Source organism: Mycteria americana, chromosome 6 (assembly GCF_035582795.1).
Source record: "Mycteria americana isolate JAX WOST 10 ecotype Jacksonville Zoo and Gardens chromosome 6, USCA_MyAme_1.0, whole genome shotgun sequence".
NCBI classification, from domain to species: domain Eukaryota; kingdom Metazoa; phylum Chordata; class Aves; order Ciconiiformes; family Ciconiidae; genus Mycteria; species Mycteria americana.
The window spans coordinates 26,944,646-26,956,825 of record NC_134370.1 but is presented as its reverse complement, the minus strand read 5'-3'; the positions used below and the strand labels follow the sequence as shown (position 1 = coordinate 26,956,825).

The following is a 12,180-nucleotide window of genomic DNA, read 5'->3' as shown; positions in this document are numbered from 1 at the left end:
TTTTTGTCACACTAATTTATTACTAATGTTTAGATAATACATAACATCTTGAATAAGAGATCTGTGGAGACCCATTTTCCCTCCTAACAATAACATGAAAGATTTTTGGCCTTCAAATTTTAGTAATGTATGTCTGTTCAGAAATGTGCTTTATTTATTTTTGTATATATATACTTCCCCAAAATAACTTTTTGCTAAATCCACAAGTGTTTAGATTGCTGGTAGTCTTTATTTACTGTAAATTGCATACGTGTGCCATTACTATATTTTGATTTACAAGGGCTAAGTTTTAATAAAAGACAAAAAAGAGACAACTTTTGACAAGCTTTATTAAGTTTTAGCAGGTCAAAAGCTTAGTTGTATTACACTTTAATAAAACTTATTCAAGAATATTTATATCTGTCTCTATCTGTATATTCATATTTAGCTTGGTACTTTGCAAATTGCCTTACCTAAAATCTAGTGTTAAATTATTATGAAAATAAAAAAGATACGTGGAGTTGTAGAGAGACGTGGAGTACCTCACTTCTTGATAGCAGTTTATAATTTCCTTCATCAAATTTAGCTGAGGCTATTCTGTCAGTGTGGTTGGGTTATTTTTGTTCTTCCATGACTCCATAGCAGTGTTTTAAAAATTTTCTATTCATTTTATGTTTTTTCAGCTATCGTGACTGGTTGTCTTGTACCATTCCCCTTGAGTGTATGTGTGTATTTATTATTTTAAACAATAATATTATATGTCCAGATAGGGGTCCCATTAACATTCTATTTCACTAGAAATTGGCAAAAATTTGCATCAAAGGGTTTAGCTTCATAAATGATATTTTGTATTGTTATTGAGTGGTGGTTGCTGGTTCTTCCCTTTTCACCATATTGTGAATTTTTCACCACTTTGCATGACAGAACACGAAAGCTGAAATGCTCAGCTTTACACGTCATGTTTCTGAGAGGCTTCGTTATTTTGTATAGTCTATATTTAATGCAAAAACATAAGAAAACAGTTGTAAATACCTAAATGATGTTATTATAGGTGGAGGCATGTGACTGTCTCAAACAAGTTTTTGTAAAAAGCATGTGAAACTGCTATTTGATTGGAAATTTCAAGGAAGAATGGCTTAAAATTTCCTTGCAGCCTTTCCTAACTAGTGGGTCCCCTATAACAGAACCAAATAAAGCTATTTTGGAACATTCAGCTAAAAGTGATTTAAACTTACGGTTTTGTTGTTTTTGTGCTTGTTTCACTGAGCAGCATATTAATCAATCCTGGAAACCATGTCAAGATTCAAGAAGGTACTTTAGGATTCTTCATTGCAAGTGATGCCAAAGAAGTAAAAAGGTAATTCTTATATTTTTATCTTTAAATTTAAACATATAGTATTTCATTTCTGTTTTTTTTTAACATGTAAACACCTCACCTAATTTTCATTATTATCTGTTTAAAGAGTCTCAGGGGAAACTGAGTTGGTACTGTAGTGAACCAACCATGTGTGCTTGCCGTTTTCTTAACTATGGTCCTAAATATCAAGGAAATTAAATAATTTTACAGCAGATGTGAAAAGAAATAAAGAGGCTTTTTTTCTTAGTCCTACTAGAAAATGTAAAATATTTTGATCTGATTTCTCTGTAATTAATTTTTCTCAGTGGAATTACTTTGAGAGAGGACAGGGATTACAGTTTTGTCCAAGTTTCAGGTTTAGAGTACTTATACATAGACTCTGGCAAATATTTGATGTGAGCAAGCTACTGTATGCATTCAGTAATTGCATTAGCAGAATAATATTTATGTTCTTGTCATTTTTCTTTACTGGAACTACATACTCTATGGCCTTATAATACTAAATCAAACTACAACAGTGTAGTATATCCCAACCATTGTAGACAACTTCACTGATTCGTTGTACTTGGCTGTATTAGATTTGAGTTGAATGAAAAGGGGTTTTGTGGTATTGTGTTTAGGACCAAACATGTGTACTCTTGTCTGTTAAGATTATAATATTCTTGGAAGAAATAAAAGAGCAATGTGAGAAAAATTTTTAAAAGAAATGATTATTCAATATCTCTAAGATTAAAAAAAAAAAAAAAGAAAAGGAATATTTGCAGCTGAGTGCTTTCTCATAATTTGTATTTTTGTTGTAAGTCATGCTATCAAGAATCTGATTTTTACTTGATGTTCTTCTCAAGGTAGATATTTGAACTAAATCCTATACTTAGAATGATGAAATATTCAAGTGATAACATTTACTACGTCCTAAACTTTTTCTGATTAAATTATAGTGAAAATAATTTTTAAGCAATGCATGTTTGCCACGAATATTTAAAGAAAGTCAAAACATCAAAACAGTGACATCACTGAGAACTTGAATTCTATTTTCGTTGAAATAGCTAAGATAATTTTTGGCTAGGTGAAGCATACAGAACAGAACAGCAGTGCTCCTGTCCTCTCATATTTCTAGCACCATCTTTGGAGTATTTGCATCCAGCATTGCCTCAGGTACGCTGCTTTTCAGCGTATAGTTCTTTTCCTTTCCAGTGCTTTTCTGCATTTGAATATACAGAACTGTCTTCACATTCCTTTACTGAGATGCTAGCTTTTTTTCATTTTTAAGGCATTTTACACTCTTCTATGAAATTATTTCAGACTGTAAGTAAAAATTACCTGGCATAACATTTTTAACAGGAAAAAGTTGACTGTTATTAATGTGTTTAGAGAAAATTTACACATCATTCATCTAGCACGTTTTATCTAATAGCAAGCTGAAACAAAACTCCCACTTCTGCCTTGCTTTTTGCAGAAGGCTTTGTTTAGAAACATGCTGCCTCCCTTACCACGTTTCTTAGCTGTTCTGTGCAAAGCAAATGATTATCAGATGTGTTTCAACTAACAAAACCAATTATGTAAAGTGTTGATTTCACCCTTTCGAGCTATGAATCAGAGTGAGAAAAATGTTCTAAAATTGAGATATTTTGGAGGGGGAAAAAAAGGATTTTTTAATAAAGCAAAATTAAACATGTGACATACCTGAAATTCAAATTAAATTATTCTGGTTTTGTGTTACATGCTAATGGAGAAATTTCAGCTCCTTTAAGCTAAACCTATTCATATTTATCAAGTATGTATTTCACAATGAAATATAACGTGCAATGTTCAGTTACTCTTCTTGCTAGAACTACTTGTGCATTTTTAGAACAACAGTTTCACATTAGAAATAATTATACCTAGACACAATTATGTCTAGGTAAATAGCTTCATGTAGAATGTTGAGTGTTTAAATATAATACAAACTATATGAATTGCATCTTTATTATTCTTTATCCATTTACATGCTAGTGCTAACATCAGAAATCCACATGCTTCAAATCCACTTAATGCAACCCAATTATATAGAAGGATAATTTTATTACAGCAATCACTTCAGGCATTTGCTCTTGACTTTGCACATAGGATTGAAGGTATTCTTTAGGACATTTGTGCTGCAGTGGACTTCAGAAACATGATCTGTAGAAATGACCTATCTCCAATTTGTATCATGAAGTTTTGTGAGGGAATATTTCTGATAGTAGATTATTGTTCAGTACAGGGGCTTACAGCTGGATTGGGGAGAGATTGTAAAAATTGGAGGCAGTTTTCTCCTCCTGGCTTATGAACATCAGCTTATGGTTTGAAAAATATTTTATTCTCATTTCCTTGGAGGCAGTTTGTTTTCTCTTTGTTGGAAGGTCAATATTTTGAAGACCAGAAACTTTCTGCAGCAAAGTATACAAATGCTCAGAGAAGGCTTTTTCATTTTACATTTTGCTTCTTGGAAATAGTAAGATAATTTCAGTCTGAAAGAGTAATCTTTCTGGAAGTTTCTTAGAGAAATTAAGTCTGCTACATTTAGGACTTACATCTTCCATCAGTAGCTTGCATGCTATCTTCATTTTAGAAGTGTTAATAACATTCAGTGAGGTCTTACTGCAAATTTAGATTTGTATTCTCTGGTCCATATCTCATATGCTAGACCTGCTACCTTTTTCCTGATGGGCCACTTTACCTGAGCCTTTATTCAGAAGTGTAAAATAACTTAGATAAATTTGTAACTATTTGAATTAGGTATCTAGTTCATATTTCTGAACATTTCCTTTAATATAGTTCCACCTGTGGTGGACACTGTCTAATTAATCTAAAAAGAATTAGTAGTGATCATCCCAGCTGAACTGTCAGAGGCTGTGTATTAATATTGTTTATTTTTCTTTTTATATTTTGGTCTGTAGATTGTTCTGTTCCAGTGACCTCCATACTGTTGTAGCAATCCAACCATCCTAAATCTATGAACAGTAGTGTCAGCAAAATCCATGGGTGGTTGCAAAGTGGCACCTGTGGTTCTTACTGCCAATTTGCGTTGAGAAGTATGCAATGAGAGAGGGTTGGGAAGATAGGCATGGAACTGACGTATCCTGAATACGGATAAGTACAGGGAAATTTCAGCAGGTTAAAAAGTATGTTAAATTTGTTATGCCAGCAAGAATCCTGGGAAACTGTAACTGTCCAGCTAGAGGCCAGCTGTGTGATCCTCATGAAATGTGTCACAGCAGTCTTCTGTGACATGTTGACTTGACAGGCATGATTAAACTCTCCTGTGGGCAGTCTGATGCGTATTTATTAAATTGGAATTTTCTCTTAATCTTATATAAAGTCAAATGTTTACCCTTTCTCACTTCCTTAGTTCTCCTTGTGCTTTACCTAGTGGTGAGCCATTTGATACAAGAGCAGAAGTTCATAACCAAAAGCATTAAATGGAAACGTAGATGGTTCACCTTGTTAATTGCATATTTTTGTTTGAAATTTTGGTTCTGCTCTGTTCAGATATAAAAGACAAAAAAAATAGTCTGAATCAAGATTACTTCAGTTCTTTCATTTATATGTTCCTTTAGGAACTTATTTTGATAGGATTTTCCCTTTCTGGTTTTGGCTGGGTTTTTTTTTTGTAAATAACATATCTGATGTTAGTGTCACAATTAATCTCATTGCAATCTCTCATTGTATCCAAAATTAAATCCTACTTGTGACCAGGCTGAAAAATTGTCCCAGGGTGCTTAGACGGTCTTTACAAAAAAAGAGAATCAGGTATATTTGATAAGAACAGAGAATTCATTTTATATTTTTATATATATATATATATATATATATATATATATATAAATAAATATATAAATGACAAAATTCATTGGATGCTCTTTTTTCTAAGATGAAAGAGAAATGAACTGATACACTGTGTCATAATTATCATCCTTTCTCCCAATTAATTTTCAAATAAATGTATATTAAAAGAAACACTAATTTGGAGTCTTATGTTTGAAATTAATGATCTTGCAGCAAATATTTACTACTTTAAATGTCTAAACCTTTTCAAAGATTAAAGGAAATTAGTGCTGGCATGTTTCATTAATTTGGCACTGCAACAAGAGGAAATGTGGGCCTAATTTCATTTGTATGGATTAAGAAATGTGTCAGTTTTTCCATTCTGTCTCTCTAGGGCATTTTTTTACTGCAAGGCCTGTCATGATGACATCACGGATCCCAAAAGGATAAAAAAATGTGGCTGCAAACGGCGTAAGTAATATTTCTATCGCTCCCTTCCTCTCCTTTTCATGAACTGTTCAGCCTTGAAGAATATCTGTACATGCGTTTACATGTTTTACACAGTGGTACAGAAAAGCTAAGAAATAAATACACAGCAACATAGTAAGTGCCATTTGCATTTTTGAAGTCCATATATTTTAATTACATTTCATACCACTCACACCTGTTTCTTCATTAAAAAGTCCATTAGGGTCCAAAGCCAACAAAAACTGAAGAATTAAATCAAGCTAGATCTAATTGTGGAGGTTTCTAGTTAAGAATGAGCTAACAGTGAAGTTCTGCTCTCATTCATACCATGCAGAAATCCAGTAATTTCAATAGTTTTCTGTAAAGCAAAGAACTTTTGTCTATCTTGCTGAACATGATTCTGTAAAAGAAGAAACTAGGGAATAATATTCCATCATATAACTATTGAAATAAATCATTATGGAAATAAATGATCAGTTTTACTGGATGAAGGGATTGTCTGGAAGAAATTAAATATTAGTGCCTCTTGCATATATCCTTTTAGAAGATTCCATAGCTGTAATGCTAATATTTGGTTTAGTTAAGTTCTTAGGTCTGCTCTTTAAATTGTTTGGTAAATTTTGCGTGAAGAAATAATAGAGTTTTGGAATTGAGATCAGACTTTGCATCTGTATTTTTATAAATATATAGAAATTAGCATTTTATCTATATATACTTTGAAAGGATTTTTTGCAGGAACTATCACAATCACATTTTGGCCAAAGATGTGTTTGACCCATGCATATTTGTAATACTGATATCAAAATGATTTTAGGGATCCATTTCTCAATGGATATCTGAATATTTACGGGCATTCCATGGTATTCTGCCATGAAAAAGATCATTCAGTTCAAAAGTACTGGTTAGGTATGTTGAAAGATCTCAGAAGAGTTTGATCACGTCTATTTTACCATTACTTTTAAAAGGGAAAAAACTCTCTTATTTATGGATCCAGTCATAGTCTTAGAGGATGGAGGAAAGCGTAAACTGAACCTTCTCTGCCTTTAAGGGGTGCCTGAAATTGATGAATTCTTGAAGTTGATTTTAAAAAGAAAAAATATGTCACTGGAGTTTTTAAAGAAACTCCTCCCCCCCAAAAAAAAAGCAGGAGTGTGGAACAAAGTAGTATAATTGAGAGAAAGCAGCTGAAACACTGACAGAAAATTGTATTTATCCTCCCAGTAGCCACAAGGAGAGCAAAGCACATGGAAAACATGCCTGATGTGGAAGGAATGTATGCATTGCCTAACATATTGGAAAAAAATTATTCAAGAACAGTTTATCCATGTGAGAATGTGACCTTTGAACTGCTGCCAAAACCAATGAGGCTGCTGAGTAAGTTCTGGTAAAGCCAGTTACAGATGCCTCGGGGTGCCTGTAACTCCCAAACCCAATCTTTTTTCCAAATTACCCAACAGTTAAAGAGAAATATGTTACCTGTTTAATTTTATCTGATTCTGTCAAAAAAGACCTATTTTATTTGTATTTTCTACTCTACTCCTCCTTCACATAGTGTATGCTTTTCACACATGTGCTGATTAAAAAAAAAAAAAATTCCCAAAGATCTGTCATTTTAATCTGAGATCTACACTTTTTATTGAAATCTGTTAGAAGATAGGAATCCACAGTATAAAGGGCAAGAGCCCTTTATTATACATTAATGAAAATCAATGTGACCTCAGTACTAGGAAACCAGGGAGAAAACAGAGTATCCTGTGACTCAGCCAACACAATGGATGTGTTACCAGCAGTAGGGCCATGGAGACATGAGAGTGACAACTTCTGTGTGTAGCACTAGGAAATGTTCCAAATGGCATGGTCACACGTATCAGTCCAATAAATGAAAGGGTGTTGGACAGATGAAGAAACAAAATGATGGGGTTAGTGAGGCTGAAGGAGGCGGCTGTCAGAGCTGCTGCAGTGAGCACTGAACACTAAGGAGGGAATCCTCTGAGTCAGGTGAAAAAGAAAAAAAAAGGTCAGTGAGAGAAAAATCTTAAATTTCCCTTTCATTGTCTTCCCTCTCCCTCTTCCCCCATTTGCCCTCTCCCCTCTCCTTTCCTGCATACACTCACATATGGTCACAGATACCGTGGTAGCTGGCAGCTGAGAACAGCTTCCCCATAGGAGCATGCTCACTACTATTAGGAATAATACAATTGCTTTTCTTTTAAAGTTCTGTCAATCAGCAAAAATGTAAATGAAAAATTTCAACAGTAATTAGTGATTTTTGGTCTCTCAAATTTTGATGACAATCTTGAGATCCCTTTTATGGGACCTGGGTTTTTTTAAAGCTAAATCTTTAGTGCAGTCTATTATTCACATAAAATGTCTTAGCGTTAGCTTTCAAATCACTAATCACTTTTGAAAATCTTAACTGTGTTATCCATCTGTAAGCTACACAAATCATTGGTCTTAAAAACGCAGTCTAACCAAAACAAAGCATAAATTAAGAAAACTCTTTCCCTCTTGAATTAGCAAACTGTCAACTGATCTGTCAACAGCTAATATGTCAATACGATTTTCAAAGACACTGCAAATAGTCACACATGCGTATATGTAGTCCTGTATGATAAACATATATTTTGATTAGCGAGTAACATAGCAATTAGAGGCAGCTGAATGCAGAAAATATGTAAGATGAAATGAAAGGTTGTATGTAAAAATATCGACACATTCAGGTGAATTAAATGTAAAAGAAAATCTTTACATGGAAAACTTAATTATGGTGGCATTAATTAATGCAGCTTCCTGTGACACTTGAAAACCACATTCTTTAAATAACACATTGGAGGTTACACATCAATTTAGATCCTGTCTGAACATTAGGTTGTGGCATTGTTGGGGTCTAAACGTGAGTCTGACCTACATAGCCCTTTGTCCAAACCTGTTAGGCCTAATATTAATAATTCAGGGCAGATCAGTACGTTTCCACAAGGCAGGGATAATTAAAGTAACCTTGCTTTCCTTTTGCAGTTTCTTTGCCATCCCTTTCTCCTTTCCCATCCCACTCCCTGAATAACATATGAATGCCGATGTCACATTGTCCAAAGAAATGCTTGTGTGGAAATTTTATTCACAGATTGTTAATATTTTTTTTTAATGTTTTCAGTCTCTTTCCTATTCCATTTAACTGTAGTTTTTGCAGCAAGGGGGCAAATACATGTATATATTTATATAAAATGCAGCCACGTTGGGATGAAATCTCTAAACTGGATGACCTGTTCCTCCTGTTTCTTTCATTTTGTGCAACAGCTATGGTCTAATTCTCTATATATTTTTTCCAGTGACAGTGATTGCTGTGAACGGTGGGGGTTGAACCCCAGAGGGGACATATCATATGTACATTGATGTGTTTGAAGGAATTTCTTGTAATCTATGACAATTGACAAACTTTTGATTTATTTTTCCTCTTGCTGCCTTGGAACACGGCCCCTACTATATTTTAACTGCACACTGATAGTGATCTATTGTGAGTAAAAATGGGTTCCCTGTAGCCCAGAGTGCGGTCCAACCTGTCTTTCTCTAGCAGAGAGTATTTTTGTTCAGTATTTTGGTTCTTTTCTTTATTTATGTTGCATGTAGCAGTGACGTCATACCCACAAGTTTCTCATCGTTTACACCCACGGAGATTAGGGTGACGTTGAAGAAAATACAGCAGTTTTCCCCTCTTCCACCTTTTTGCCCCTTTTTTCCCCCCAAGCTGGTTTTTTATCCCTATTTGAAAATGAGATCTTGGCAATGGCATTTCCTTGAAATGATTCTAGAGATATCTCATGAATTTTTAGGGATACCAGTTAGGCTGGGGTAATTACCACTATAGCACTGTTTGCCTGGTTAAGTGCAATTCATTGTCAGACCCGTGTTCAATTTTTTTGCACTTTGTCTTTTCCCATGCATAGCTGACACAAAGAACAACACAGCAGTCTTTTACTGTCCTTGTCTAACTCCTTTCTTCCCATCAGCAAAAAAAAAAAAAAAAAAAGGAGATGGGGGTAAAGCCAGACAATGAATTAAATATGTGGCCAACTTTTCATGTGTAAACCTACAGATATCTTCAACAGGAAACAAGCTACAGTGTTTATTTTCCCCAGCTTGCTTGTTTTGAAATTAATTACATGAGTAGGGCCACACTGACTTTTCAGGACCTAAGCTGTAAAGTGTTACTTTATTATTATATATAGGATACAAACTTTATAGACCACTTCATGTCAGTCTAAGTCATGCCACTTTAAAGTGTACAGAATCAATGAAGGCTCTCATCAGCCACTTTTAGTGTGTACAGTCATGATAATTTAAATAATCACGGCATTTGGGACATGGAAAGAATTTGCTGCTTAGAAATACAAGCACTGCAAAGAAATGTACTGGTTATAGGGCAGTGCTGGGATTATATAGGCTTGTTCTTTCAAACAGCAAGTGGGATCAAATATTTCATAGCTGCAGTGAGGCATTACTGTACCAGATTGAGGCTGCTAACCATACCATATAACTGCAGCTATTCTAAATAAGGGAGGCTATGAGACTTTTTCAACATTTCACCAGATATTCCGAATTTATTGTGTGATAACACTTCAGGTCTTAATCAGGATGAAGCTTTTTTTCTCCCCTCTCAGCTGTACACACCACAGGATCTTGCAAAGAATCAAGGAAACATTGACACCTCTGGAGTTGCATGATAAAGTGCTAGCCATCTTGGAATTGTGGTGGCCTTCATTATGATTATAATTATTTACTGTTTATCTTATTGTGGTGCCTGCAAACTACACTAAAGGACTGAGATCCTGTTGTGGTAGAAAGCATTCAGAGACCAGACATTTCTCCAAAGATCTATTTTCAGCCAATAGAATGACACAGCAGAAAGATGGGGCAGCACGGAAAAGCAGATTGTGAAACAGGTCAGCATGATAAGAATCAATACTTAATAATAAACCAGAGAGAAACTAATTGCTATGGATAAAATGATGAATCCTATTGACTTTGAGGCAAAATATTGCAAGTAATTTGGATTTATTTGAACCAATGTATTTATTCTAAATATGTTTCTATGTTGAGGCCTTTCTGGACCAGAGAAATTAGTTTAAATAGTAATAAATAAACAAATAAAAGAGCTCTTCATGCTAAGAGAGTATTAGAAAAGAAAAGGTCATGTAGCTTTGACTTGTTTTTTTCCATTTCCCCAATAGCTTCAGTTTGTTCAGAAATGCAGTTAGCTTTGGAAGTACACTGGCTGAGAGTCTTCTTTAAGGTAATGAAGGAAAGGTTATGATCAGATTTGAAAATTAAAATGAATTGGTCTATAAATGTGCCATTACTTCAAAACCCACGAGTCATTCTTATAGCTACTAAAATAGGGAAAAATATCCACTCAGGTCACCTTCTATTTCTACACTTTTGACAAAGAACAGCACCGTATGAATTATAGCAAACCAATTGCCTTTGATTGCAAAAATTGCAAGATAGTGAACAAGCTGACTTGGTGGTCTTGAAGTTGTTCTGTAAAAATTAAATAATGGAGAGATAGCTTTGCCTGTTGTGTGAAGAGAAAATAAATTCTCACAAACAGTTTAAGATATGCTGCTGTATTTTTCAGGAAACTGAAATTGTGCTGGGGAAAGTCCTTTGAATATTTCAGTCTCATGATGCTAATCAGCATTGCTAAAAGGCGATCAAATCAGTCTGGTCGTCCTTTAATGCTGCTGTTATTTTACTCCTAGTGTGGATCATGAGAACTTGATGAATTGAAATGACACGGTAAGCATTTCAATTCTTAAGCGTAGTGGGACCTTTTTTTACCATTTGCTGGTCAAGAAACCTCCAGTTCATCATCTTCTTAACCAGCTGTTATCTCATAGAGATCCACTAGATGCCCTCGTAGATCTACTTTTTGTTACCGTTGAGGTCACAAGGAAAACTGCTATAGTGATGGGTGGAATACAAGGATTGGGTAGACTGTATGGTTAAAAATCAGCAAAGATCAAGGGATACTTTGTTCTGCTTGCTTTAAAAAAAAGGAGCTGTTCCTTGACATTTGAGGTAGAGAATAATCTGCAGTTTCCTTTGCTTATTTTTGCAGCTGGAAATATTTCCCATTACTGTTTGTGAACTCAAAGTAACACCTCAGATCCAGACAATCTAGAAATTTTGACTGGACTTTTTGAGTTTTTGAGATCAGAAAGCAAGGTACTGCTAGAAGCTTAGACATCTAAGGCACATTCCTTCCTTATTAGAATGGAAGGCTATTGCCTTCTGAGAACAATTGCAACCAAAAAAAGTTTTTAAAAGTATTCATTTACTTTATAAATAATTGACAGAAATTTTGCTTTCCTTTTGCTCTTAACAAATCAGAAAATGACTAGTTCATATACGCCTTGTTTTGTCAGTTATTTAGGTAGTCATTTAAATAATTTTGTCAATTATTTAAGTAGTCTGATTTCTGTGTCCATGATAACTTCCCCTGCTATTTTTACTAATTCATTTTACAAATGCTGAGGGATTGTCATCATACTAAGTAGAAGCATCTGTTCTTCCTTTTTGTCCATTTATTATTC

General features: G+C 34.4%; 1 protein-coding gene across 9 annotated transcripts in view; it reads left to right on the top strand.

Annotated features, from left to right (window-relative positions):
- KCNMA1 (potassium calcium-activated channel subfamily M alpha 1) overlaps positions 1-12,180 on the top strand; it is a 532,021-nt gene that overhangs the window by 416,805 nt on the left and 103,036 nt on the right. For 8 of the 9 annotated variants that reach the window (XM_075505159.1, XM_075505158.1, XM_075505166.1 and 5 more), the window contains 2 exons: positions 1,250-1,336; positions 5,517-5,593. In XM_075505159.1, the coding sequence (XP_075361274.1) occupies positions 1,250-1,336; positions 5,517-5,593 (164 nt within the window). Of the gene's footprint in view, positions 1-1,249; positions 1,337-5,516; positions 5,594-6,811; positions 6,965-12,180 lie in introns of all 9 variants that reach the window. The other variant, XM_075505161.1, reaches the window with a different exon arrangement.